The 27,685-nt window shown below is 40.8% G+C and overlaps 1 protein-coding gene across 1 annotated transcript in view; it reads left to right on the top strand.

Moving 5' to 3' along the window:
- wdr11 (WD repeat domain 11) overlaps positions 1-27,685 on the top strand; it is a 62,115-nt gene that overhangs the window by 18,496 nt on the left and 15,934 nt on the right. The window contains exons 11-18 of the mRNA XM_085297420.1: positions 12,866-12,950; positions 15,826-15,932; positions 19,058-19,133; positions 21,878-21,986; positions 23,166-23,287; positions 23,804-23,951; positions 26,748-26,854; positions 27,220-27,334. Of these exons, the coding sequence (XP_085153546.1) occupies positions 12,866-12,950; positions 15,826-15,932; positions 19,058-19,133; positions 21,878-21,986; positions 23,166-23,287; positions 23,804-23,951; positions 26,748-26,854; positions 27,220-27,334 (869 nt within the window). The remainder of the gene's footprint in view (positions 1-12,865; positions 12,951-15,825; positions 15,933-19,057; positions 19,134-21,877; positions 21,987-23,165; positions 23,288-23,803; positions 23,952-26,747; positions 26,855-27,219; positions 27,335-27,685) is intronic.

Raw genomic sequence — 27,685 nt, 5'->3', positions numbered from 1 at the left:
ATACTACAGACTAGAGACCAGTGTGTACCTGCCTATATTTATAAGGCGTCCAGAATGAGTAGTAATATATATATAATATTGTGATTTCAGAACCCCTGAGAACTGCCCTGAGCAATAAATTCCACAATCAGACTGTGCCATTTTTTTTCTTCTGTTTTTTAAGACAGAAAGCCCCTTATTCAGTTCGTTTCGGATGTAGCTGCTGCTACTGTCAGGTACGGGCACAGACATTCTTTTAGTTTTATAGAAAATTTCAAAAGGTTATCAAAAGATAATTGACTTAATGTTTCACTTCTACCATGCCCAGTTTTTCTGTGCGTCAGGAGACCTCTTCCTGTGTGATTTGCTAATCTTACTACACTGTTATGACTGGCTTTTTTTTTTTAAATTGTCCATCTCTGTTTGCTTCACAGAACCACAGCTGAAAATATCCGGACAGACCTCATGATGAGTGTGAAGATGTTTTCAGTGAATAACAGCTGGATCAGTCTATCCACACTCTAGAGAAACAGCATTGCTGTAACCAATGTGGGAAAGTTCCCTGTATTTATGAGATTGGAATTGTTATCACCTTATTCACACAGAGGCTCAGCCTCACAAGTGTAGCAAGTGTGCCAAATGCTTCCACTGCTTGTATTTTTCAAACTCTGAGTTAATAAAGAAAATACATTTCAGTTCAGGTTTATTGATATAGCACCAAATCACAATAACAGTCACTGCAAAGTGATTTACACAGTAAGGTAAAGACCCTACAGCATTCTGGAGAAAACCCAGACATTCAAATGACCCCCTATGTGCAAAGACCGCGTGAAGGTGGGCTGGAGAAACCTCTGAGCAGAACCAGGCTCAGAGAGGGGCAGCCATCTGTCGTGACTGGTTGGGGCGGGGGGGCAGGAAAAAAAAAAAAAACAAAGCATAGGGAGACAGGCAAAACACAGACTGAGAGAGAAAGAAGATGAAAAAGTAATGACATCTTGCAGTGGTAAATAAACAACAACAACAGAAAATCGTGAATCCCCAATGTGGGATAATAATATTTTCATTCCATTCTAAACACCTGGAAAGGGAAAAGAGGTGAATGGAGAAGTGCTCAGTGTGTCTGTTCTTACATAGAGAGTGAGAGTGTCTGTCTCCCAAATCCAAACTGTGAGATGGCTCCACAGGGGAGGGACCTGATAGCTGAAGCCTCTGCCTCAGCTATCAGGCTGAGGTAATTCTACTTTTATTCTACTATCCAAGGAATCACGAGTAAGTCTGCTGTCTGAGAGCGAAGTGCTTGGTTAAGAAAGGACAATGAGGTTTTTAAGATATGATGAGACCTGATAGTTCATGAGAAGGATTTAAAGTTCAATTCTGGATTTAACAGGAAAAAATATCTGAGAGAAATATGATCCTTCTCTCTTGTCCCTGTATTAACTGGAGGCTTTTTATGGAACTTTTAGAACAACCTAACGATAATAATGAATTACAATAGTCTAATTGTAATTGATTAGCCTAGAAGTCATGAATGAACTAGGTTTACGGCATCACTCTCAGTCTTACATATTTGCTTAATATGCTCATTGAAGGACATGTCCTGATCAAAAGTGACCTGAAGATAAGCACAAACTAGCACAAAATATGCATGTCACCTCACTGTTGCATGTTTAAGCAGATAGCAGCAGCTATATATATACAGCTATATATATATATATATATATACAGCAGCAGCTATTTATTTATTCATATATATATATATATATATATATATATATATATATATATATATATATATATATATATATATATATATATATATATATATATATATTTTATTTATTTATTTATTTATTAGGGGTGCAACGATATTCGTATCGATATTGAACTGTTCGATACAGTGCTTTCGGTTCGGTACGCATATCGAACAATACAACATTTGTAATTTATTTTATCAATTTTCCTTCTGACGATGCTGTCTGTGTTGAGCGCTCAGTGAATCTGTGTTCGACTACTCCGCCTAGGCTGCACTGTCGAGCGCAGATCCACTGAGCGCTCAACACAGACAGCATAGTCAGAAGGAAGAGCGCAGGGCAAGCTAGCAAGACACATGGACCTCCCCCACCCTCATTCAGATCTGGCGTTTGGAATTATTTTGGTTTTCATGTGACGTATGACCCTGAAGGTAAGCGAGTCATGGACTAAAGTAAAACAGTATGTTGGATGTGCCATGCAATGCTCAATTACATGGGTGGGAGCTAGTGTGTTAGCGCAGTTAGCTCGTTAACGTGTTGGCTGTCTAGCCCCACACACGGGGCGATCGGCGGTAGCTCGTTAACGGAGATTTGCCGTGTTGTGGCGTTAAGGTCATTTCAACGAGATTAACCTGAAAGCACTAGTGGGAACACAACGAATATGACTGCACATTTACACCGACATCATCCTAGTGCAAAGACAAAAACAACAAGCATGCTACTAACTTTAGCCAAGTCATTTAGACAGCTGTTAGCACATGATTCTCCTTATGCTGCTGAGAATATAGCCCAGAAGAAGCGGATAGTATAGCTTTTATTTTGGAAAGAGACATTTCTCTGTAATAAACTCTCTTTTCCAAAGATGAGTGATTCCTCAATCAGATACAGGGCTTGCAATATCGCTAGCCCGACGTCCTGGAGCTAGCGATTTTTTTCAGTCGGGCTACCAAAATCTATCTCTGCCCTGCCCGTCGGGCTATTGTAGGAAGGAAAAATATATGTCAATGCTTTTGCATTCTTTCAGAAATGTAGCTGGGTAATTATGTCATTGGCATCTGTGAGCCACTGTCAATATGTGACATATTGAAATCGCGTTTGAATTTGCGCTTGTTTTTTTGCTTTCACTTTGCAATCATGCGAACTGTGTATAGAGAGCGACAGCACTGATCTGTGAGTGATGATAATTTGCGCACCAATTCCTCTGACATCGTCTTATTAATCGTTAGCTTACTATGCAAACATGACAAGTGAAATCTCCCACAGCAAGCTTAAACATGTGAGAGGTTGATTGCGCAGAGAATCGCTGAGCTTATGTGAGTGCGTGTGTAAAAGCAGCAGGATATATATATTTTAGTTCTGCTGAGCCAAATAAGACAGGTCAGGGTGAAGAAGTGACAGCCAAAGAAAAGCTTACCACAAAACGGAGAAGTTATGACAAATCAGACTATAAGGCAAAAAGAAAGTGCAGCTTTATGGTTTCATGGACAAAAGAATTTCTGTGGCTGTGATATGATGAGCTAAATAACCAGGGCTGCACATAAGTGGTCCGCAGGTGCGCATTCGCTGTCAAAATAAAAAACACGCACAAGGGTTAGGGTTAAATTTAAAAACTGTACTTTTGAGTTAAAATATAAATTTATAATTTTAATAAATGAAAAATTAAAAAGGCATGAACATTTTTTTTGTATCGAAAAAATATCGAACCGTGACACCAAAGTACCGAACCGAACCGTGAATTTTGTGTATCGTTGCACCCCTACTATTTATTTATATATAATATATATATATATATATATATATATATATATATATATATATATATATATATATATATATATATATATATATATATATATATATATATATATTCATTCTTCGAGACCCAACATCCACAATGACGGCGAAACAACTAGTAGCGCAGTGTTCCAACATTCGAAAGAAGGGACTGCTCTCACAGCTAGAGATTGACGAGGTACAACACAAATGCTACGGCAAGGAGGAGTCAGGACGCCAATCAGGGGGGCGATATCATCACCCCCACCCGAGATTGGGTACATAGCCCCAAGTGCGATAGGAGAGTTGAGTGCGAGAGGAACTGACCTGAAAAATAGGATCATGGCCAAGCTTGAAACCTGGATCCCCCGTAGCCGGTTACCAAGATTACGTGAAGTACCCTCAGAAGGTCTGCTAGATGATGTTAATGCAGCACTACAGGCAATACCTACAACCACGATTACCGACACTAACAAGCTGATCTACAATACGGCAGCAGTGATCAGTGAGATGCTTGGCTACAAGTTGAACAGCCACAAGGGGCAGTACCCTCCATGGAGAAGGAGGCTAGAGGGCAAGATCAAAGTAGCACGGAGGGAGGTTAGCCAACTAACGGAGTTGCAGAAAGGTGCGACAAATAAGGTGCCTAAGAAATACAGCAAGCTGTCCATACCTGAGGCCTTGGAAACTGCCAAGCAAAGACTCACAGCCTTGGCCAGCCGCTTGAGGAGGTACACCAGAGAGATAGAAGGCAGGAGAATAAACCAGCTGTTCTCCACAGAACCAGCAAAGGTGTACTCTCAGTGGCAAGGGAACAATAAGAGAACAGCACCACCAAGGCTGGAGACGGAGCAATACTGGAAGAGCATATGGGAGAAGGACGCAACCCATAACGGCAATGCTCAGTGGCTAGAGGATCTGAGGGCAGACCACAGCGACCTCCCTGAACAGGGTCCAGTAACCATCACAGTGGCAGATATCCAAGAAAGGGTCTCCAGTATGAAGAGTTGGACAGCACCAGGGCCCGACATGGTTCACGCCTACTGGCTAAAGAAGCTGACTGCACTCCACGAGCGTCTGGCAGCACAAATGAACCAGCTGCTAGTTAACAAGAGACACCCGGAATGGCTAACCAAAGGTCGGACGGTCCTGATCCCCAAGGACCCCAAGAAGGGACCGGTCCCCTCCAACTACCGACCGATAACCTGCCTCAGTACTACATGGAAGCTCCTGTCAGGCATCATATCGGCTAAGATGAACAGGCACATGGGTCAATACATGAGCGGGACACAGAAAGGGATTGGCAAGAATACCAGAGGCGCAAAACACCAGCTACTGGTAGACAGAACAATCAGCCGAGACTGCAAGACCAGACTGACCAACCTGTGCACTGCCTGGATTGATTACAAGAAGGCCTATGACTCAATGCCCCACAGCTGGATACTGGAATGCCTAGAATTGTACAAGATCAATGGGACCCTAAGAGCCTTCATCAGGAACTCAATGGGGATGTGGCGTACAACACTAGAGGCCAACTCCAAGCCCATAGCACAAGTCACCATCAAGTGCGGGATCTACCAAGGAGATGCTCTGTCCCCACTGCTGTTCTGCATAGGCCTGAACCCCCTCAGTGAGATCATTAACAAGACTGGCTACGGATACCGACTACATAATGGAGCAGTTGTCAGCCACCTCCTGTACATGGATGACATCAAGCTGTATGCCAAGAGTGAACGAGACATCGATTCACTGATCCACACTACCAGGCTATACAGCAATGACATTGGAATGTCATTCGGACTGGAGAAGTGTAGTCGGATGGTAACAAAGAGAGGGAAGGTAGTCAGAACTGAGGGGATTGAACTACCAGAAGGCAACATTGCAGACATAGAGGACAGTTACAAGTACCTGGGGATCCCGCAGGCGAATGGGAACCATGAAGAGGCCGCTAGAAAAGCTGCAACCACCAAGTACCTGCAGAGGGTCAGGCAAGTCCTGAGGAGTCAGCTGAATGGTAAGAACAAGATCCGGGCCATCAACACGTACGCCCTGCCCGTGATCAGGTACCCTGCTGGGATAATAGGCTGGCCAAAGGAGGAGATAGAAGCCACTGACATAAAGACAAGAAAGCTCCTTACCATGCATGGAGGGTTTCACCCCAAGTCCAGCACCCTGAGGCTGTACGCTAAGCGGAAGGAAGGGGGCCGGGGACTGGTGAGTGTCAGCACCACAGTCCAGGATGAGACAAGGAACATCCAAGAATACATTGGGAAGATGGCCCCAACTGACCGAGTGCTCAGTGAATACCTCAGGCAGCAGAAACCCAAGAAAGAGGAGGGAGACGAGGAACCATCATGGAAGGACAGGCCCCTGCACGGTATGTACCACCGGCAGATAGAGGAGGTGGCTGATATCCAGAAATCCTACCAGTGGCTGGACAAAGCTGGACTGAAAGACAGCACAGAGGCACTAATCATGGCAGCACAAGAACAAGCTCTGAGCACAAGATCCATAGAGGCTGGGGTCTATCACACCAGGCAAGACCCCAGGTGCAGGCTGTGTAAAGATGCCCCAGAGACAATCCAGCACATAACAACAGGGTGCAAGATGCTAGCAGGCAAGGCATACATGGAACGCCATAACCAAGTGGCCGGCATAGTGTACAGGAACATCTGTGCCGAGTATAATCTGGAAGTCCCCAGGTCAAAATGGGAGATGCCCCCAAGGGTGGTGGAGAATGACCGAGCTAAGATCCTGTGGGACTTCCAGATACAGACGGACAAAATGGTGGTGGCTAACCAACCGGACATAGTGGTGGTAGACAAACAGAAGAAGACGGCCGTAGTGATTGATGTAGCGGTTCCGAATGACAGCAACATCAGGAAGAAGGAACACGAGAAGCTGGAGAAATACCAAGGGCTCAGAGAAGAGCTCGAGAGGATGTGGAGGGTGAAGGTAACGGTGGTCCCCGTGGTAATTGGAGCACTAGGTGCGGTGACTCCCAAGCTAGGCGAGTGGCTCCAGCAGATCCCGGGAATAACATCGGAGATCTCTGTCCAGAAGAGCGCAGTCCTGGGAACAGCTAAGATACTGCGCAGGACCCTCAAGCTCCCAGGCCTCTGGTAGAGGACCCGAGCTTGAAGGATAAACCGCCCGCAGGGGCGTGCTGGGTGTTTTTTTTTGTTTTTATTTATATATATATATATATATATATATATATATATATATATATATATATATATATATATATATATATATATATATATATATATATATATATATATATTTTTTTTTTTTTTTTTTTTTTTTTTTATTTCTCTTCTTGCTCAAGAGTGGCTTGTAGCCTAAAAAGGGGGGAAATGGACTTATAAAATGAGTAATATCAAACAGTGATGATTTTATTTGTTGTTCCCAACAGCTTAAGAATCTCCATTAAACGATTGGCTGCAAAATACAATAAAATAAAATGAAGTCCCACCGATAGCAACAGTGCAATTTCAGCTTTAGACGTGGTGTCTGGAGAAATTATAGTTTCTAGCTGTGTAGGAAAGCCAATTAAGACGAGGCTAACTCTAACAGATAAATAGATAGTTAAGGCAATGCATTTATATAGTGCTTTTCTAATCTTATTGATCAGTGAAATGTATAGAGGTGCACTGCCAGCAGTTTGATTTCTAAAAGAATGCCAAGTGGAAGACACAAATGGATGTTTATCAGCAACTGTTTGGCTCGCCGCACAGAAGGGTTCGTTTTTGTTTTTATGTTTATTAAATTTGACTCATCTATGCCGTTCTTGCCGTCGTGTGTAACTACCACAGATCTGTTTGAGGAAAAGCCTGGTTGGATTTTATCAAAGTTTGTTTGTAAATATCCAGTGAGTGAAGAATGCTTTAGAGGGAGACGAGATGAAATGATTATGCAGCTATAAGCTGCAGCTGCGCATTTTAATTTCATGCACATCGACACTCTTTGTTAACGCTCTAGGGTTTTGTTTTTTTTCCCCCCCCGTTGACTCAAAAAATATATAAACATAAATTTGATTCCGTTTGTCACCTTAAGAGTTTTTGCTGCAAAGTTAAACACACACAAAAATGAACGCTATTCAAATTGTCATCATTTTTTTTTGTCCCTAACAGGAAATTAACAGAGCTGATATGAAGCCAAGCAAGTTAAACAGGTCTTTATTTCAAATGGCAACACAATCTCAAGTTTGAGCTGGAAAAAAAAACTCAAAATTGATTTTTTTCAAATGAAGTGCATGTCAGGATTTGTGAATATGCAATATCATTGCTGTAATTTATGTCCTTGAGGCAGACGGTGAGTAAGCAGCGGGCCATCAAATTCTACTGTGCGGTCTCTGTAAACGATGGCACAAGGCATAGACTTAATCTGAAGTATCATCCTCTGTTATTACTCTCCTAAGACAGCTGCCAGGCAAAAGCGAGAGAGAGAGAGAGAAGCAGTCAAAGTTTGGATTTATTAGTTTTAGATCGGCATAGCAATTTTGTTTTCCCTCACTACAGTAATGATACATAAAATTATGAAAGTCTAAATTTGAAGGGGAAATTAAGAGCAGGATTGTGTTTTTTTTTTTTCCCCTCATTTTGCCATTGCTTTTCATGTGTGTAGACATGCGCGCACACACACTCGTGGTTCTGTGCCAAATTCCATTTTAAGTCTAGGCAGGCTGCTTTTCGCTCCCTGTTGCAGCAAACCTTCAGTTTAGTTGTCAGGCTGAAAAATAGGCTACACTTTGTCCCCTGACATTGGACACATAAATTAATCATACCTTAAAGATACATTGCCTCCTTCATACCTACAGACAGGCAGATGAATAATAATACCTTCAAGCTCTACGTCTTACAACCATTTTCTTGGTCTGTTTACTTTTGCTATACACCTGTCAGGTCCACAGTTATGGAAGACAGAACTTTCTTAAGTTCACTGCACATTATCGCCTAATTAGTGCAATAGTTCTAAAAGAGCTAAGGGGAAAACCTAAAACTGTTAATAGCAAATTGTCTTAGGTGTGTGTGTGTTTTTGTTAAGGAGTGAAATGAATGAAGAGGTAGCAATAGTAGAAAAACTGACCCTCCCTCCCCAATTTAACAAGGGATTGGAGTGGCTGCTCGTCCTGCTGCAGATGGTGTGGGGTGACTTGGCACAGCTGGCTCTCGGTAGCATTTTGAATCTAAAGCTAGAACAGGATGATTAGGTTTTCTTTGCACATCATTTGGCAAGTCCCCGTTGTCATCTTGCACGGTCAAGTAGTTAAACAGTCTCTAGCTGCATTATTGAAATGTGTCTTTTGTTCCACTTCCAGTGAAATGCCTTGTGAATAATAAGTTTGAAGGTCTGGCTAATTACACCGAGGATTTAGAAGGAGAATCGCAATCTCCGCTGAAAGGTGGAGGCAGCGTCCAGATAATTCAGAAGCTGAAGTATGTTTAATTAAAATGGTATCTTGAGGCTAATGCGTGTCATTTATAGCCACTTTATTTTATTAGTACAGTTAGAGGGAATGTGCACACAAAGTACAAGTTACAATAATATTAAATATTGCATTTGGAGAGTTGGAGCCTGTTACTCGCTGTGTCATTGCGCTCAGATTACTGTAATGTCTTAACTAATGTCATATATACAATTCCTGTATGCAAATACAAAGCACTAAACAGTCTGTCTCGAGTCAAGATCTCACTGTCAAGATTTTTTCAATCTACGGTTTTATTTTATCTTTTTGTGTCTGTTTTCTAATATATTTTACTGTTTCCTGTTGTAAAGTACTTTGAATTTGAAATGTGCTTAATAAATAAACTTTTTAAACTTACTTTACCTACTTACGCTATCATCAAATGCAAAACGAGTCAAGGTTACGTTGTCTTGATGCGCGCTCAACCATCCAGGTAAGTAAATCCCCAGGTTGTTTCTGTTTACGAGTCGTTTCTGTTCATCTTGACGCAGCGTTTTCAGTGGGAGAAATGTTTCGTCACTCATCCAAGTGACTTCTTCTGTCTCAGCTGACTGCAGGCTTCCCCAACCTTATAAACAGTACATTTGCACAATAACTGAAACCAATCCACTGAATGAACAATGGGCTGTGAGGTCAGTTCCTTGATCATTAATGATCAATGAGTCAAAGTTACAGTAGCATTTCTCACCTCCTCAGTATTGCTGCCACGGTTGGCACTGGGGCAGGTATTCTAGGGGGTGTTGGTATATTTTACCTGATCAGTAAATCCAGATTGATTCACGCATGAGTGCTTGGCACATGCAGTATCATTTTCTTGGCCTCTGTTCCAGTCGGCATTTGGCTTCTCCCTAATGTGTGCACAAGTTAAAGAGGAGAAACACTGAGTTCTCAGTTATGAGACACTAGTCAGGGGAACAGCTAAGGATACAGACTTTTTACACTTTCTATTAGTGCAATTAAAGCAGGAGATGCACCTACTGCTGATGGTGTGAAAGCACTGAGGTTTGAAATTGCCTTCCACAGTTTCATCACAGTTAGACAAAGTGCAGGGATTCCCAACTCTGTTTTCTTCATTTCCGTCTCTCACTTTCCCCTCTGCCAGTCTTTTTTGCTCTTGTTCTCCTCTCTTAGGAAAGGTTACAGAAGCTCTGCACCCAAGGAGCTTCCCAAAATCACTGCTGTCTGGTCTCCTGTTTAAAGAGTTGTAAGCCTTGGGGGATCTGACAGCTCCATTACTGATAGGTACAAGGCCCACACCCTTCTTATTCAGTGGCTTGTACAAACACTGACAGACTGATATCCCTCCCAGCCTTCTAATATTTATTTATCCACACTTTCCTGACAGCTACACTCCACTGTGTGGTTTGAACCAGAGAAAATGGATGATTTAAATAAAGTATCAATAAAGCAAAATCTAAATTTATCAATAACAAATATACAAAATAAAGCTACTGTGCTTCAGAAAGCAAAGCAATTATCGGATTGATGGATTTTAATTATCAGCTCCAGTGGCCTGTCAGAGAGGAATCGGGATTGTAGCCCACAAAAGAATCCATTCAAAGCTTCCACTTTGTCTCTTTTCTTTTTCTATCTTTCCCCCTTCTCATAATTTGTTGGGTTCATTTGCAGATGGAGTTCAGATCTGTCATCACTTGGTATTGAAACATAAATTTTTGGATTAGCATAAAATGATTTCTGGTACTCTCAAGGAATTCATGAGGTTAAATGGGAAGGTGCAAGAATCTGTCTAAATACGCTATTAATGAAATATTTTGCTGCACATTCTATACCAGCAATAAAAAAAAGAATACTATAGTATATTACATGAAAATGACATAAAATGCCAGTATGATGACACAAAACTAAAATATTTTTTTAGCTTGTACCTGGCTGAATGTTTTGCATCGTCCCCACTGATCCCAACTCTTCACTGTGATAACATCTGAATGACCATTTGTTCAGGACTGTGTGCTATGTTGCTGAATGCTAAAATGTTTTCCAATGACTTTTAATGCATTTGGCTGATCTGAGCCTTGACCTTGTTGCTGTGTTGAAATCCTCAGTAAACGCTAGCGAGGCTGTATCGCCAAGTACTATCCATGCCCAAGCCAAAACCGAATGTTTAAAGGATGAAGTTTTGATTAAAATTAATGATTCATTTTTGTAATAGTTAACTCCCGTGGTCTTTTTGATAAAGGTTAATTTATGGTTTATCAGTTTATTTTATTACAGGACAAATAAATAGAACTGACAACCCAAGACATACAAACTCTGAGATATTCTTATTATTTTAGTCTCGATAGAAACTGCAAGGCCGACACTACCACTAGCACTATAGAAATAGCTGGTCAGAAAACATCGTATTTGTATTCTACATGAAATAAACAATAGTGTGGTCTTATTGAGCAAGTGCTAGAGGAGACGTATACACTCTCATGTCTGTGTGGTTAATATGAGACTACAGCCAGTTGTTGGTTAACTGTGCATAAACACTGGGACTAGGAAAGACAGCTTGCTTGGCTGGCCTTTCTGCAGGCATGCTCACTAATATATTTCTTGAAGGAGCGACTTCTTTCAGTTTTGTTCTTCCAGTGACCTTGCCAAGCAGCTAAAGCATTGGAGTCATTATGCTGAGCCAAGAAGTGTATTCCAGATCCACATAAAACAACAACTTGACATTTTTACATGTGTTTTTAATAGATTAACAATCTCTGAAGCTATAAGGTGATAATTTGCGAGGTACAGAGCCTGACTAATCTTGCATAAAGTAAACAAACACTGGCTGTGAGGAATCACGCTGCAGGAATGTCATCTCCACTCAGTCCTTCCCTGTTCAAATCCTGCTGAAGCATCTTTGTGCCCACACTACATGCCATCTATTAGCAGCACCAGGAGAAGGAAGAGGATACACAAACACCCATGCCACACTGCCTATCACCGATTCCAGATGTTTTGTCAGCATGTGATCATAGTCACTGTGGTCACAGTCAATATAATTGCAAAAACTAAATGTGTTTCTGCACCTGCAGAAGGAATGCCCCAGACCCAGTTAAATGCTTTCCAGGCATCATTAAACTTGAGTCTTCATTAGATATTAGATGCACCGCAGAGTTTGGGTTTTTTAAATAATAGTTTGTCATTCCTGATTGTTTTCAAACTACTTGGTAGTTTTTCATAGTCTATGGTTTAAAGCAAAGAGTGCAAATAAAGGATATTATTGCATATATAGGAAAATGAAATTGGGTTTTTTGCATATGTACAATAGGCATGATGCCATTCCACTTTGTAAATTAAGCTAAGGTGGGATATAGAGGCTTTAGAACTTAAACTTGTTCACATCCTTAGAAGATGCAAATGATTCAAAGTGACGACTCAGTTGTCTTAGTTTGATTTTTTTTGTGTATGAATTTATGTCAGGGCAAAAAAAAACATTTCTTGTATTTGCTCAAAAAATGTTTTTTTTGGTTTTTTTTTTTATTTTTAGCTGCATAAGCAAACCTCAGAAAATCACATTTAAAAGTGCAATATGAGTATGAACAAATGTTTTTAAAAAAAGTTTGAGTTTGTGGGAGTGTCGACTGTCACTTGCGGTATTTAATCAGGTAAAGTTTAGGGATGGATCGAGCTGTTGTGTCGTTTTCAGCAGCAGATGAAACTGATGTTCTCAGGCTGTGAGCTGAATGACACAGGGTTTGATGTGTTGCCTCTTTCCACACCTACTGCAGTGACAGGGAACACAGGGGTGTCACACTGACACATCGTGTCTCTGATACTGCTGGAGGCTAGATGCTGCTATGATATGTAACTCTGGCTTGTGACCTTTCTTCCTCTCTGCATCAGCCTGGCTCGTATGTCTTACTCCCTGCTCTCTGTTTCCGTTTGTTCTGCTTAGGCACGAGCAACGGGTCTGTGCTGGTCTACAACCTAACGAGTGGACTTCTCCACAAAGAACTCAGCGTTCACTCATGTGAAGTCAGGTAAGACTATTGTTTCTGTTATTGTGTACAAATTTTTATTCTTATTTTTTTACACTTCAACAGTTCAGTCTCAGTAATGAGCAAGTATATGAAGTCATGGCAGTCTTTAGCTGAAACATCAGCTAAATGACATGTTAGACAAATCCCAGGAGCCAGTCAGCTTGAGGTGGATTCAGGCAATTCACTGTCACACAATTAATGTCAACCCATTTTCTTTTTTTTACGAGAAATCATTCCCTATTTGGTTTATATGTTTTTTTTCAAGTATTTATTAGAGTGAGGTGGTTTAACTAAGTACAATAACCAAATCTTGAAAAAAAAAAAGTGATTTATTGGTTTCCCACTGCCATTTACAGTAATTTACTTATTTGAGGGAGAAACTCAACACCAGTATTCAGACATGTTGTGGCACCCTTAGCTCTGAACACACACCAATCCCTGAAGTTTAAGCAGTTAATTAATTAGGCTGTCAATCACAGATCAAAGGGGCAGTTCAGGAAAGAGCAGTAATCTAAATTAGGAAGCTTCTTCCCTCTGTTATTAACTATGCATTTTAACCAGGAAAGTGATCATTAAAAACAGATGCAGTAAGAAGCTGTTGACATTTCTGCTAATTGGAACTCAAACACTACAAACACAATAAAAAGCTAGAATAAAACAGTAAAACGTTTTTTGTTTTGTTTTTTCTGTTGCATTTTTCCTTGTTGTCAGTGGCGTAGCGGTTAATGCATTTGTCTTACATGGGAAAGATTCTCAGTTCAATTGACAAACCCAGCCTCAGGAGGAGGGTCACAAGCTAGTGGACTTCTAATACCTGTCCCAAGCTTGGATAAATGGGAGCGTTGCGTCAGGAAGGTCATCCGGTGTAAAATCTGTGCCAGATCAAACGTGTGGATCCATCCACTCTTGCGACCTCTTGGGAAATAAGGGAGCTGCTGAAAAGACCTCGTCCTTCTGTTTTGTTGTTGTTGTTGGTGTAACAGAGAAATCCAGGGAGGGAGAAAGCAGTGCGTTGTCTGCATTCGTGCATGTCTCTGTGCCTTCTCAGAAAGAGATATAAAACTGTAAGACTGGTTACACATTAGGCAGAACGCTTGCTGGGCTGAATCCACATCACATATCATTTTACATATTTATAAGGGCACCATTCAGTCATGTCGAATTCATATCAAGTAAGTGTTCAGGCTGTTTATTCTAATTAGGAGACAGATTGGGGTGATGTTCTTGACTAAAATCTGACTGTGTTTCAGTGCAGTTTTCCTATTCTTTTAACTCATTTGTCCTAATGCACTTCTTTAGATCTGGATAGCGATACATGCTGTATCTTCAAATGTACAAGATGTGATCAAAACTGTCCTTGAATTGGTCTATAAAAATCAAAAACCATACCAGATTTAAATTTTGCCAGTCCTCTGTGCCTGTGTTTTCAACACAGTGGCTGTTTTTTTAATGTTTACATCACTCGGTGTAAGTCCCATTCTGACACTTTTACCTCTGTGATGCACTTTGGATCTCCTCCAGTGTGCCACTGAACCTGAAATCTGAGCTGGGCAAGCGGCGAGTGAATGTGCTGGCGCGGCCAAAAAACTTTTCAGTGTACTGCGTGCCAGCACACGATCGTACGAGTCACAGTTCAGGTGATTTGTGCTGAATGTTTTCCGCCTGGTTGCCTCAGAATATAAAACAGAACTCATTGTTAGTCACACAGTAAAGGACGAATTCACGATGCATAAATTTATGCATATTGACAAGATGACGAGTACGCTCCTGGTCCCATTCCTAACCTGCTCCGCAGGTAACAGCCACACTGGAATAAAGGCCCTATCTTTATTTACAGTCTTTGTGTAGAAAGCTGCCCCACAATGCAACCGCCAGACATCAGCACAGAGCCAACTGTGCTTCATTAGTTAGCATTCTCTAATGAGCAGCAAAACTATTTGACCAGGATTAATTAAGCACAAGATTGAATCAATTAATACTGTTAAGAGATTGATTGGGAGCAAACAACATCCGTTCAAGCAGAGCCAGGGTTTCTTTAATGAGAGAAGTTGGTATCCACAAATACAAAACTTCAGCAAAGTTTAATGAGCTGCGCAACACGAGCAGAAGTTACTTGAAACGCCTTCTGTGTATGTAAGGATTAAAGGGAGAAATGAGGCAGTGGCTTTTTCTGCCTGGTTACTGGTGACTGAGAGTTTGCTCTTCAGCAGTGACACTCAGGATTCATGTCTTCATCCGCTTGTAATTTGTCTCCTTAAACACCGCTCTGCGCTCTCAGCATACAATATGTATTCCGTTGACCTGTCCGCTGCTTAAATACGTTTGCTCGTATTAAACAGATCTCATAGATGTTTCCCCCTGTGCATTTTTTTTTATCATATAAATAGATATTTTCTTCTCTCTTCATATACAGACACAGGTGGAACACAGTGCAGTGCTGTGATGTACAATCTTAGGTTTAAAGCTGTGTGTTTTATGAGTTTGGGAGAGGAGAGATGCTTTATGTAGATGAGTCCAGCAGCCGTTGCCCTGCACAGCCATGCCGAAAGAAGCCCAGTTTCTCAGCATCTCATTTACATTTAGTGGGGAAATCGACTAATTAATCATGTGGCTATTTACCATCTCATTACTGTGGAGTTTGTGCTCCCTCCACTGGGCCAGCTTCTTCGAAAAATATCCTAATCTCACACTCTCTAGCTTCATTTTGCTCCTTCCCGATCTGTTTTGGGCTTTAACGAAACCCATCTACCTCACACCACGCTTGGATGTATTAATGGGAATGTTTTACAGCTAGGCTGCATCTGTTAGATGGCACTATTTTTTTTTTTTTTTAGTTTAACTAAAAATCTTGTGTGTGCATTGATTTATTTCACAGGGGGATAGAATGGGTGAGTCTTACCAGTTTCCTGTCTTTTGCCACTTCTGCACCCAACAACATGGGGCTGGTGCGAAATGAACTGCAGCATGTCGACCTGCCTACTGGTGAGAGACACACACGCACATATTATCATCTATACCTGAGGGTACCAACCACAACTTTTGTATTATCCTTTGTTCTTTAGAGTTTTCTTTTGGCTTTCTGCACCCTTACCAACACAAAAAAAAGAGACTTCAGTCTCTGTCGCTCTGACTTTCTCTTTTATCTGTCTCTCTTTGTCTGTGTGGTTCTCAAAGAGACACTTCCATTTTCCCTCCAGGGAATACTTGCACACTATCCAAATTAAGGTCCAAACTAAACAGTGTTAGGGCACCACCTAAGGAAGTTTAGCTCTGAAAGTGAGATCCATCATGATTTCTTACATGTCTATAGAATTATTGTGTTTCTGCCTCCCACAGGAGTGGAAATGGGAAATGCTAGATTTTCTGAGCTGAAAGAAAGCAGGATTTCTCTGTAACCTCGGGTGATGAGGAAAAGTATGTTTAATGGCTTCAGTGGAACTTTAAAAAATATGTGTTGTTGTTACTTCTTTTTAAAATATTAGAAAATCAGACACAATTTTTAGATGCAAAGAACTGATGAGAACTTTCCTCTTTTCCATAAGTCGTTTCTGCTTTGGTCAAATATTTCCAATTCCTCCAGGTTTTTTTTTATGGCTGCAATAAAAAGAATTATGGTCACTATGGTGGTTCATTTACTGAGCCTTTGCCCTGTGTTCATTAGGACAATGGCAAAGCAAGCACGACACTTTATTAACTGTCTTAAGCACCAGCATCGTCAAAGTTAATAGTCTGTGACATTACGTTTGGTTACAATACCACACGCCATTCAACACACTTTTTCATTCAGTTGTTCTTTAATACAAATTTAAAGACAGGTGACAAATTAAAGGAAAGGTGCTGGGTCACCTTGTGCTGCCAGAATAGCATCAATGTGTCTTAGCATTTATTCTACGTCTCTGGATTTAAGAGGTTTAAAGAGACGCAGAGAAAAGAAAAAAAATCAATGTGTATGTGGACACCGTTGTGTAACGTGTCAGTGTAACAATTCACAAAGACCACATTTATATTGACCTCAAAGGCTGTAGCATATGGTTCACAATGACATGCTTGAAGAAACCACATCACTCGTGACAGAGTTTGAAACAAGGGTTTTTCCTTTAATTTGTCATCCACCTGTACATGCTGGAGGTGCAGACAGGATCTTTAGCCTTCGCTGTCCAGGTTTACATCTCTGTTGTGCAGTTTAGTCTGTCATATTATGGAAAATATGTTCTGTTTGGCTGTCTTACCAAGAATTAGATGGAAAAGATCAATGCTAATTTCATCTGTTTAGCCTAGCATGGCGCTAGGTTCATGAGGAAAACGGCTCCCTAAGACCAATGAAATTATAAAAACATACCGTTCTCTAACTCAGCTCATCTTATTTACCGATTACAACCTAAACTTCTACAAAAGCTCAATGCACATGTGTTTTTCAGAGAACATTTTTAACAAAAAAAAAAATTAATACAAATCTGCCCTGTTTTCTAATTTAAAAAAATATTTTAAAATCTCAAAAGAGCTTCTGCTGACTTGAGAGATTGATTTCATGACTCGAGTAATATGTGCCGGATTTTGCAGCGTTTCTCCAGGATCTGAAATGCATTCAAATCGACAGTATCTCCCTGTATTAAACCAAGCAGTCGGACCATTATTACTCGTGAAATCAAGCTTTCGAGTTAGGAGCCTGTTTTGGGAGTTTAAGTTCTGAAAAACAGGGCAATATTTTTTTTTTTTTCAGTAGAAAGTTTTCTTTGAGTTTCTGAGATAATGATGTCGTTGATTCAGAAAAACAGGACTATTTGTTTTGTTAACTGAATGCATTATGCTTCTGTGAATTTAGTATTCACGGGTTTCAAGTCTAAACAATATCCATACAGTATTTAAATTGCATTTAAAGAAGATTTAGAAAATTTGACATTTTTTTAATGTTTAAAAGAACAATTACACAGTGAAGCTTTTACGTTTACTCCTGAACATTATGGTCTAGATTTTATAAGTCAGATTCGCACAGATTTGTTTCTGTTACTCGAGCTTATGTGTGTTCATCTCAGTTAATCAGGGAAAGTGAACATGCACAAAAGTGTGTTCTGCTCTTAAATGTTTTCACTTCACCCATTAATCCACTTAAAGGGCAACTCATGCCGTTTACAGCATTTCCTGATAAAGTTGAAGACTCATGGATGGGAAACTGTCTTCACGTTGTCAGCTGTGGTGGTACTTGGCTTCTGCAGCAGTGATAGCAGCTGTCCTAAATGGATATGCTGTTTTTCCTGTGAAAGGATTTTTCTAAGGTGCAGTAAAGATAAGCTGTGCACCCAGTTTGAAACGCCTCGTGTACAATGTAAAAATTTATTGCATAAATGTTGATGATTACTTGTTACTTACACATCCATGATCATTTCAGGCATCAACCCTTTGACTTGTCTTTCCAAAAAGAATCCATTCATGGAGCGCTTCAGGTTCTGACAGTTTTTATGGTAATGAGAAGTCGAATGTAATTTCCCTTTCTGGTGTCTCTGTTACTGTGTTTGCTCCACCCTGGGTCGTAGTTGCGATGTGTGTTTTTGTAAATGCACATTTGACCTATGCGATTCTTCCTACTTTATATAAGTAAGGAAATAAAGGCATAAATGGTGAGCAGTGCTTCATAAGCCTCTAGTGAACCACAGCTCTCACCTGCCGTCATCAACACAACTGTAGGTTAAACTTGCAACAGGCACCTCTATCACTTGCACATTTCAATCAGGCCACCTTTCCTTAGTGCCCTTCGCGAAATCTGATAAGCACTTCCGTTGGCAAATGTGATGCAGTGCACCTGAAGGGCATTCTTGTTTTGCTCACAGGGCCACTTTGATGCTCTGCATAATGTCGAATTTCGTGACCGGAAAGTTGCGAGTGTTAAGCACGGATTAGAGCAGATGGTTAGAATAAGTTGTGTACAGCTTTCTCTCCTGGCTCTGACAAAAGAGATAAAACCAGGATGCACTGGCACTAAAAAGAAAATGAGATGGATCAGCTTTTTCACAGGTATAAGGAAAGATACCATCTTCTGTCTTCGATTATCACCTCCTCTCCTTCAGCCTCTCACTTTCTCCCTCTCGGTGTGTGTTTGTTGTGCTTTCCAGGCAGATGCTTTGCATTCAGAGGCGAGCGCGGAAATGATGAGCCACCCATTGAGATGATTAAAGTGTCTCATCTCAAGTAAGTCACCAACTCTCCAAAACACCAACAAAAGTAAATACAAATAAGAGGCACACACTTGCTGATGTTTCTACCTGAGATCTGCATTCATAAGCACAGAGTGTACATTTCACACAAAGGTGTGAGTGGTCTTGTGGCTTTGCCATACTCGGATCCAATTGTAATAGAAATCTGTGAAAAGGGCTTTAAAGCTGAGAGTTGTCTTTAATTTGCTGTTTCATTCGTAATTATTCCCCGACCTTCATTTATTCATGTTGTGCAGCATTTTGGAAACTTCATTTTCTCTCTTTCATTGCCTTATCTTTTGAAGGGGCTGTGTTATTCAGTGGAAAAAAATAGAGCATTCATTTACAGTCATCACACATTTTTAAAAAAATGAAACTATAAACAAGGTTTTCATACAGCAGCTGTTTATTGCATACTCTGCTGCTCTCTGGGAGACAGTCATTTCATCTTTTTTTTCAAGGCCAACATCTTTTGTCAAGCTTCGTGTATACGTTACGAATGGCATAAGGTAGGTAATGTATTGTAATGGAAGGTGACATCTAATTATTCAGCCCACACTGGGCGACTACTGACAGCGCATTTTACTTTATTGCCAGTGGCAACAAGTTTCTCATCCTCTCATGAAAGGAACAGGCTAAAGTGGAGGCAGTAAATGTAAGGGTCAGTACAGAAGCCATGCCCACAAGAATGTTATATATGATATCACAAGCTGTAACACAAGAGGAGACAAGTAATGTACTCCTAATGGCGTTCTACTAAGTAAACTGTATCCTCTCCACGAACTGCTTTCAAAGCTTGAGTAACAAGCAGTAAACTGCCTGGTTTACACTCAATGTCACTTACCCATTATATTGTATATTATATAGCTTTCTTGTTATATGTAAAATTGTATTTATTTAAATTTTTACTTTTTAATTATTTTACTTGCATTTTTAATCACTTTTATATTTAAATATATTTAAATGTTCATTTGCTATTTATCTAGGGATTGAAGAGTAACGCAATTTCTATTCTCCGTATGTCCTGTACATGTGGCAGAATCGACAAATAAAGTTGACTTTGACTTTGACTAAACCCACATTTGTCTCAGTCTGAACTGACCAGTGCATGATCTTATTGCTCTCCTTTTAATCAGCCCTAGTCCTGGTTTATGAACCCTAGCAAATTAGGGTCCACATCCACTTGGATGAGTGACAAAACGTTTCTGCAACTGAAAACGCTACATCCAGATGAACAGAATCAAACCCTGTGTGCTAAAGTTTGTGGACATATAGGCCTGAGAATGAACCCAGAGTGATTAGACATCGCCTTTTTAATGAATATAGAAACACTCAAACTCGAAGCGCTGACACAAGCCAAACACAGTCAACCTGAGTAGCTAGTCTATGTTTAATTTTGCAAGACTTTGCTTCACCTACTGCCACCATTTTATAAGGCTTATGCTTACTGTTGGCTGATGACATGCAATTGCAAAGAGAGAGAGAAATTAAAGAAACTTAATGGTGGGCCTACCTATGCTGCAGCGCTCACATGAACCGAAACAGGAAAAAAGGTGCAGGGACAGAAAAGGTGGAGATCTTTTGCATGGACATATTAAACCTGTTGCAGACGGCAGTGTTGATAGAACTAAAGTTATTTGTAAAGCACTGCAAAGTTGAGTTTACTTATCACCGGAGTACTTCAAGTCTGAAGTATCATTTAAATACATTACATGCTATTGATGCCCAAATCACCCACCCACCCACCCAAACAAACAGTGGCGGGAGGATTCGGCAGACTTGTGGGAGAAGGATAGATAAACAAAAGCAGGACAAGCGACAACAAACGCCATAGCGAAGTGGTTAGCAACAAACTGCAGGCCGATTAGTGTTGTTGAAGATGTTGGGCTGAAGAACGTTCTTAGAGTCGCACCAAATATTTTAGTTATTTTTCTTCAATAATCAATCATTCATTGGAAAAGATTCTGAAAATGTTGACTATCCTCTTTCAGTTGCACTCACAATCTGTGTCTTGTTTTTCTGGCCTCTGAAACTGAGTTCACTCTAAAAGATCATCTGTGACTGCTCATACCACGTTTTGATTTTTGAGGGATTTTCTGCAAAATTAGTTTAAAAATGTATTTTATTTTATTTCCAAAGTTGCTTCTTTTACTCCAAATCTGCACAGCCTCACTTTAAAAGGCAGCTAGGCTGTGTGTTACTGAGGTGATTATAATAGGGAGGAGAAAAAAGTACAATTACTGGGAGACTCATCACATCTTACAGGAGGCCACAAAGCACAATCTTATAATAATTATTACTTACTGTTTGTATTTACAGTGAAAGAAGACAATGTTTTTTCATACGCTCAAGTTCCTGTACAGCAGCTGAAGGTTAAATATTGGCTTCTGTGTAATTGCACAGTAGAACAACAGCTTGTTAGCTCGGTCACAGGTTTGGACAGTGATTATTTTGTGGATTTAGTCTGATAAACATCAGGTCACACGTCAGAATGTCTAATCTGTTGTACACTGTAAACAGTGGTGTAACTAAGCTAGAAGATAATATGGAGAGTTGAATAGAAAGGAGGAGTTGTTGTACCATATAAACACAAAAAGTCTTAGACTGCATAATAAAGAAAACAACTCGTGTCTTCATCATTACTTTAGCCATACATTGCTAACTTCTTACTTTATGCTACACCACAACAAGCCTTATATTGGTTGTTCAGAATGTATGTTTTGTGTTTTTCCTCCTCAGGCAGTACCTGGTGGTCGTGTTCAGAGACAAACCCTTGGAGCTGTGGGACATCCGGACTGGGACTCTTCTCCGGGAGATGGCTAAGAACTTCCCCACTGTTACTGCACTGGTACAAACACATTTACACACTAATAAAAATTAGATTTTGTACCAAGTAAAGAACAGAGTCCAGGCAGGATGGAGACGAGTGTCAGGAATGATTTTTGACAGAAGGATAGCAGCAAGAGTGAAAGAAAAGCTTTACAAGATGGTAGTGAGACCTGCTATGATATATGAATTGGAGACAGTGGCACTGACAAAAAGACAGGAGGTGGTAGTGGCAGATTTAAAGATGCAAAGATTTTCATCGGGAGTGACCAGGACTGACAGGGTTAGAAATGAGTATACCTGAGGGACACATCAGTTTGAACAGTTGGGAGACAAAGTCAGAAGAGGGAAGCCTGAGAGGGTTTGGACATGTATAGAGAAGAGAGAGTGGATGTATTGAATGAAAGTTGTTGAACATGGAGCTGCCGGGGAGGAGAGAAAGAGGATGATGATAAAAAACATTCATGGATGTAGTCAAGAAGGACATACAGAGGAGGATGCTGGGCATAGGGTGAGGCTGATGATCTGCTGAGGTGAGCATCCGAAAGACGACGACCAGTCGACCACAATACTAAGAGAACAGATCATCATCATGCTGGAATGTATCATTTCTGCTTTTAAATGTTCATTTAACTCCACACTTTATATTTTAACTTGTGTTACAAAGTGTTGCAAACACCCATTGTTGACTCTTTCCTGCGTTAATAGTCTCATACTTTTTGGCCCATCCTCGCCTTGTGTTTGCATGGGTCATTTGAAGGATTAGTCTGGAAAATTTCCCCAAGCTCAGCAAACAGCAGTGGCTTCATTAGGCCAGAGAAATGCTCATAAAACAAGAGTTATGCTGGACAAACTTTACAGTGAGGCCGTAAAAATCGTCCACAGTGTGAATAAAAACGGCAGTAACCTTAATAATACATGCAGGCCTCCCCTAGCACCGTTTTGCTGTCTCATTTCCATATTGATTACAACCTCGACTCACCCAGACTTGTAGCCACAGTGCACCAGAATGTAGACAAGAGGGCTGAGGAAAACAAATCTCCTGCCTCCCTTAGTTTCATTTATGTGAGTGTGCAGATCTCCCTTCTCTCAGTCTGTCTTTGTCTGCGGGTCATGCTGCAGTTGTTTGCTATTGTGTCTGCAAATGTGTTGTACGGATGGCTTTGTTACAAAAACCGCAATCCCCCGGTTATGTCAACAGGAATGGTCCCCATCCCACAACCTGAAGAGTCTAAAGAAGAAGCAGATGGCTGCGAGGGAGGCCATGGCTCGGCAGACTGTATCAGATGCCGAGCAGAGTAGCGTTGAATCCTCAGTAATCAGGTGAGTGCTGTGGAGCTCCAGAATCTTGGAAGCCTTTTGACTGACATTTATGAAATCCAGCATTAAATCCATCTGGCTGAGATCGTATTTACTTTTTATGGTCCCAATGTTAGAACTTAAGAGAACAGACAGTCCAGAACAAATTCCTGAGTCCTTACTATGTTTCATTGAGAAAACATTGTAATAAAGAATAAATAATTCAACCACATGTCATGTAGCACTCATGTGTAACAGCTGATATATATATGTGCATATATGTGTCTAGTTTTTCATATTAGTTCAGCTTCTTGACAGTCTTTCTTCACCCCCTCTGGCAACTGCAGAGGTGCCTCCTGCGGTACAACCACCCCTGCTGGGGAATCACTAGGCTCCTCATAATCGTAAAGCCCTGTCAAAGTGCGGAGCCGAATAACAAGATGTCCAACCAAAAGATTTCACACGAGAAAGTGTGAACAAAGACGAGCGCTTAGGTGGGAGAATAGTCAGTATCATTTTTTTGTCGTCTTCTCCCTACAGTCTCCTGCAGGATGCTGAGAGCAAGTCGGAGACAAGCCAGGCTATCTCAGCCAGAGAGCATTTTGTATTCACTGACACAGATGGGCAAGTGTACCACATCACTGTAGAGGGCAACACAGTCAAAGATGGTGCAAGAATTCCACCTGATGTGAGTCCCGAGACTGTCTTTTTTTTTTCCTTCTTCCTCGTCTCTTTACCTTATAAGCTCTTGTACTGCTTCAAGGTCGTCCACACCGATCCTTGCACAAAGCTATTTGTCCCCGCTTTATATCGACCTCTTTTCATTTTGTTAATATCATGTTAATCCTTTTTGTACACACAGATCATAATCAGGTTTTTCCTTTACATCAGTCTCTCTTGTCATTCCTTTTCCTTCCGACTGTGTGCTTTCTCTCTCTGTGTTTCTGTTGCTGTAATAAGTTGTGAGGAAAAATGTTAAAAATTTAGTTGAAACATTTGCATTTTCAAGATACTGGTGACAGTAAAGAAGTGACATTCCATTGTGCATTCTTTTCTTTAAATAGTGTATATGCAGAATAAAATATTCTGTCACCTAACCGTCTGGGCAAATTTGGGGCCAGGTTTGCAATACCATCAGAGGTTAGCATAGCCTACGAGGAGCTTACTGTGCACTCACTTCCTCTTGTGTGCCAATGAAATCAGTGAATCCCTAATTTCCTTCGGGATTAATAAAGTATTCTGATTCTGAATATTGCTCCAACAACCTGCTGTGGCTGTGTCCACACACCCATGTTGTTGGCCATCCTTTGATTGCTGATCATTTCACAGTAGTTTCCCCCTGAAAGGGCTCATTTCAGGAAGTTTTTGACAGTGTAACTACTGATCACCCACCTTCCACCATCTGTTTATCTATTTACTCTCTGTTTCCTAACACACGTTGTTTTTTTTTACTGTATACAATCAGTGGGGGGAACTCCAGGCCTCAAGGGCCAGTGTCCTGCAGGTTTTAGAGATCACCCAGGTCAGCACACCTGAATCAAATGATTAGTTCATTACCAGGCCTCTGGAGAACTTCAAGACACGTTGATGATGTAATTTAGCCATTTAAATCAGCTGTCTTGGATTAAGGACACATCTAAAACCTGCAGGACAATGGCCCCTGAGGCCTGGATTTCCCCCACCTCTGCTGTGTACCATATCCATCACTTCCAGTCATTTTGTTAGCCAAAGGCTAATAAGTGCTCTTTTTTCTTTTTATGTTCTTCATCTACTTTGGGCTCTCTTATGTTTAGAGGCTAAATATCTCCTTGGTGTTATGTGTTTTACTTTATATCTGCACTGTCTTGTCACTTTACTCAAAAGAAGCTCTGCTTTCCGGTTGTTAGGCAGTGTCTGCCCAATTTTCCCCTCGATAAAGTAAATGCCACCACTCCCTCTTTAAAATCCTGTGTCCTTCAGGTTATTTGTGAGAACTTGTGCAGGGGATGATATAGATTTTGGCTCCCCAACAAAATGTTGCCAACCTAATGTCTCTTTCAGTCATAAACTAAATGTAATCAAAGTAAAGGTTTCAAAGATAAATTGTACAGCGCTATGTTTTTTGCCAGTTCTCTCTCTCTCTCTTTTTTTTTTCCCCTGGGAACCAAACGGCCAGCTGAATGTCTGCGAATTTGACGGTGTCATCAGTTTGTCCCAGATAGCGTTTAGCAAATGTTCACCTCACTGATAGGGAGCAATGAGTCAGGCTACAGGAAAAAGAAAGCGTGTGTGTATTTATATGTAAAGCAAGTACATGTTAACCTAGCTATTAATCCGCTCTGACAGCAAAGTGTCCTCCCTTGTAAAAAGAAACGAGCTATTACTGAAGACAGGATTTCTTTTCACCCGGGTGAATCCAGGATGCATTGGTAACATCATGACTGTAGGATGGTTTGATTACCTTACAAGTGGACATGTCACCCCTAACAAAGAACGCTTCGGATTGTTAATTAAGAAAGTTTCAGTTACCTAAGCCTCCCTTTCTTTTGGAGGACTTTGACTTTCTTGGACTCATTACCTTGTTCAAACTTGCAGTTGTTTAGAGCTTAGTCACGCTGTAGTGTAGCACCTGCTGCTGTCGGGTGTTGATTGCCCACATCTTTGTCATCACTGAAGATGGCACAATCTCATATCTTTTCATTATCATTTAATATATTATTTAACTGAGTAACATTTATCTCACTTCGTGTAGCATTTCTAAAGGGAAACCTATGGAATATATTAGTTTCCTTTGTGAACCGGTGGATTGTTTGCCTATTCAATGCTTTGCTTTCCGCCACGTAGACAGATACCGGCGGTTTACCTGGGGATTTTAAAGCCTTAGTTTTGTGACGGCTTTGAGATTTATTTCTCAAAGATTTGCATACCCCAAAGGTTTTACAGTCTTTTCGGGATGATAGAAGATCTTCATATCTCTGTCAGGGAACTGAGCCAAAGTCTTCTAAAAAGTTTTGGGCTATCACATACTGAGGATGAGCTGACACGTAACATCTTAACATTGGCACTCTGCTTCACAGCATAGTCTGGCCTTATTCAAAACTCAGATGTTGTGCTTGTTTACCACTCAGCTGCCACACATATATCAATTTATTGTCTTGTTTTCTTCATGCCCTGACATTAAATGCCTGGCAGCGAGATGTTTTATTGCAGAGGGAAAAGGGATGGCTTTTATGCTGTTTGAATTGCGCGTTTTTGTTTTTTTAACTACGCAATGGTTGGCTGCATTAAAGACGTGACTTGTGAACATAATAACCTAATTCCTTTTGATGTCTATCTCCAGTTATATGATGGGTAATCATAAACTTCAGACTGCATGTCTGAAGGATCATGGACTCAACTGCAATTTATCTTAAAACTCAGAGGACACAGCTAGAGCGACTCACGTGTGAGGCTAGCACTTTATCATCTTTGCTTTAACACCTTTTTCTTTCTTCCTGTGTTGCAGGGGAGCATGGGCAGTATAGCCTGTATTGCCTGGAAAGGTGACACCCTGGTGCTTGGGGATGTGGATGGCAATCTCAACTTCTGGGATCTCAAAGCTCGTTTGTCGAGGTAACAGCTAGACTGAAAAACCTTATGATAGCTCCAGTTTTGCTTTCTGATGCTTTGTTAAAGAAACGGTTCATAGATTGTAAACATTATGAGCAAATCGATCAGTAAAGCCCATTTCAGAGGTTGTAGGTTTCGTGTTTGAAATCGCACATGGGTCACTTTTGACCTGCTCTGAATACATGGCACATAAAATGGATTATATGGCCTTTGATGTGCTCTCAGATTTTGTGCAAAGTACATCATGTAGTGCACACAGGCTCATTTTCACGAGCATGTTTGAATGAACCTGTGAGTGATGAAGCTGAAAAGTCAAATCCACAAAGTAAATAAGGTCATTTCTTCTTATTATTAATTGACATTTTTAGGGGGATACCAACACATCGTGGTTGGGTGAAGAAGATTCGCTTCGCCCCCGGGAAGGGTAACCAAAAGCTGCTGGTCATGTACACAGATGGAGCAGAGGTCTGGGACACTAAAGAGGTAAGACTCTATACAGTAACTCCACATGCTGGTAGTTGCATATGAGATGCTATAAATTCCCAGCATGCATACCCTCACTGCACTGCGTAGCTCATAAGTTAAAAAAGCAACAGTCGTCTTCAGGTTCATAGCAGTGGTTTACGGGCTCACTGTGGCACACTTAATGGGTTTTCATAGAACGGCATTCACTGGGGCATGACAGTATTTCTATGGGGTGCATTAAACTAATGTCCTTTCTGAAGCTAACACTGTAATAATAATACAACTGCTGCAGTTCTGCTGTTGCGTTGACAAATCATTACAGTGTGTTGTATAGGTACACACACGCAGTTCTTAAAAGCTTTCTCTTGA

This window comes from Mchenga conophoros, linkage group LG13, assembly GCF_057382185.1.
Source record: "Mchenga conophoros isolate Kocher_MC1m ecotype Shallow Benthic linkage group LG13, M_conophoros_male_GT1.1, whole genome shotgun sequence".
Classification (NCBI taxonomy): domain Eukaryota; kingdom Metazoa; phylum Chordata; class Actinopteri; order Cichliformes; family Cichlidae; genus Mchenga; species Mchenga conophoros.
This window is presented reverse-complemented; position numbering and strand designations above follow the sequence as displayed.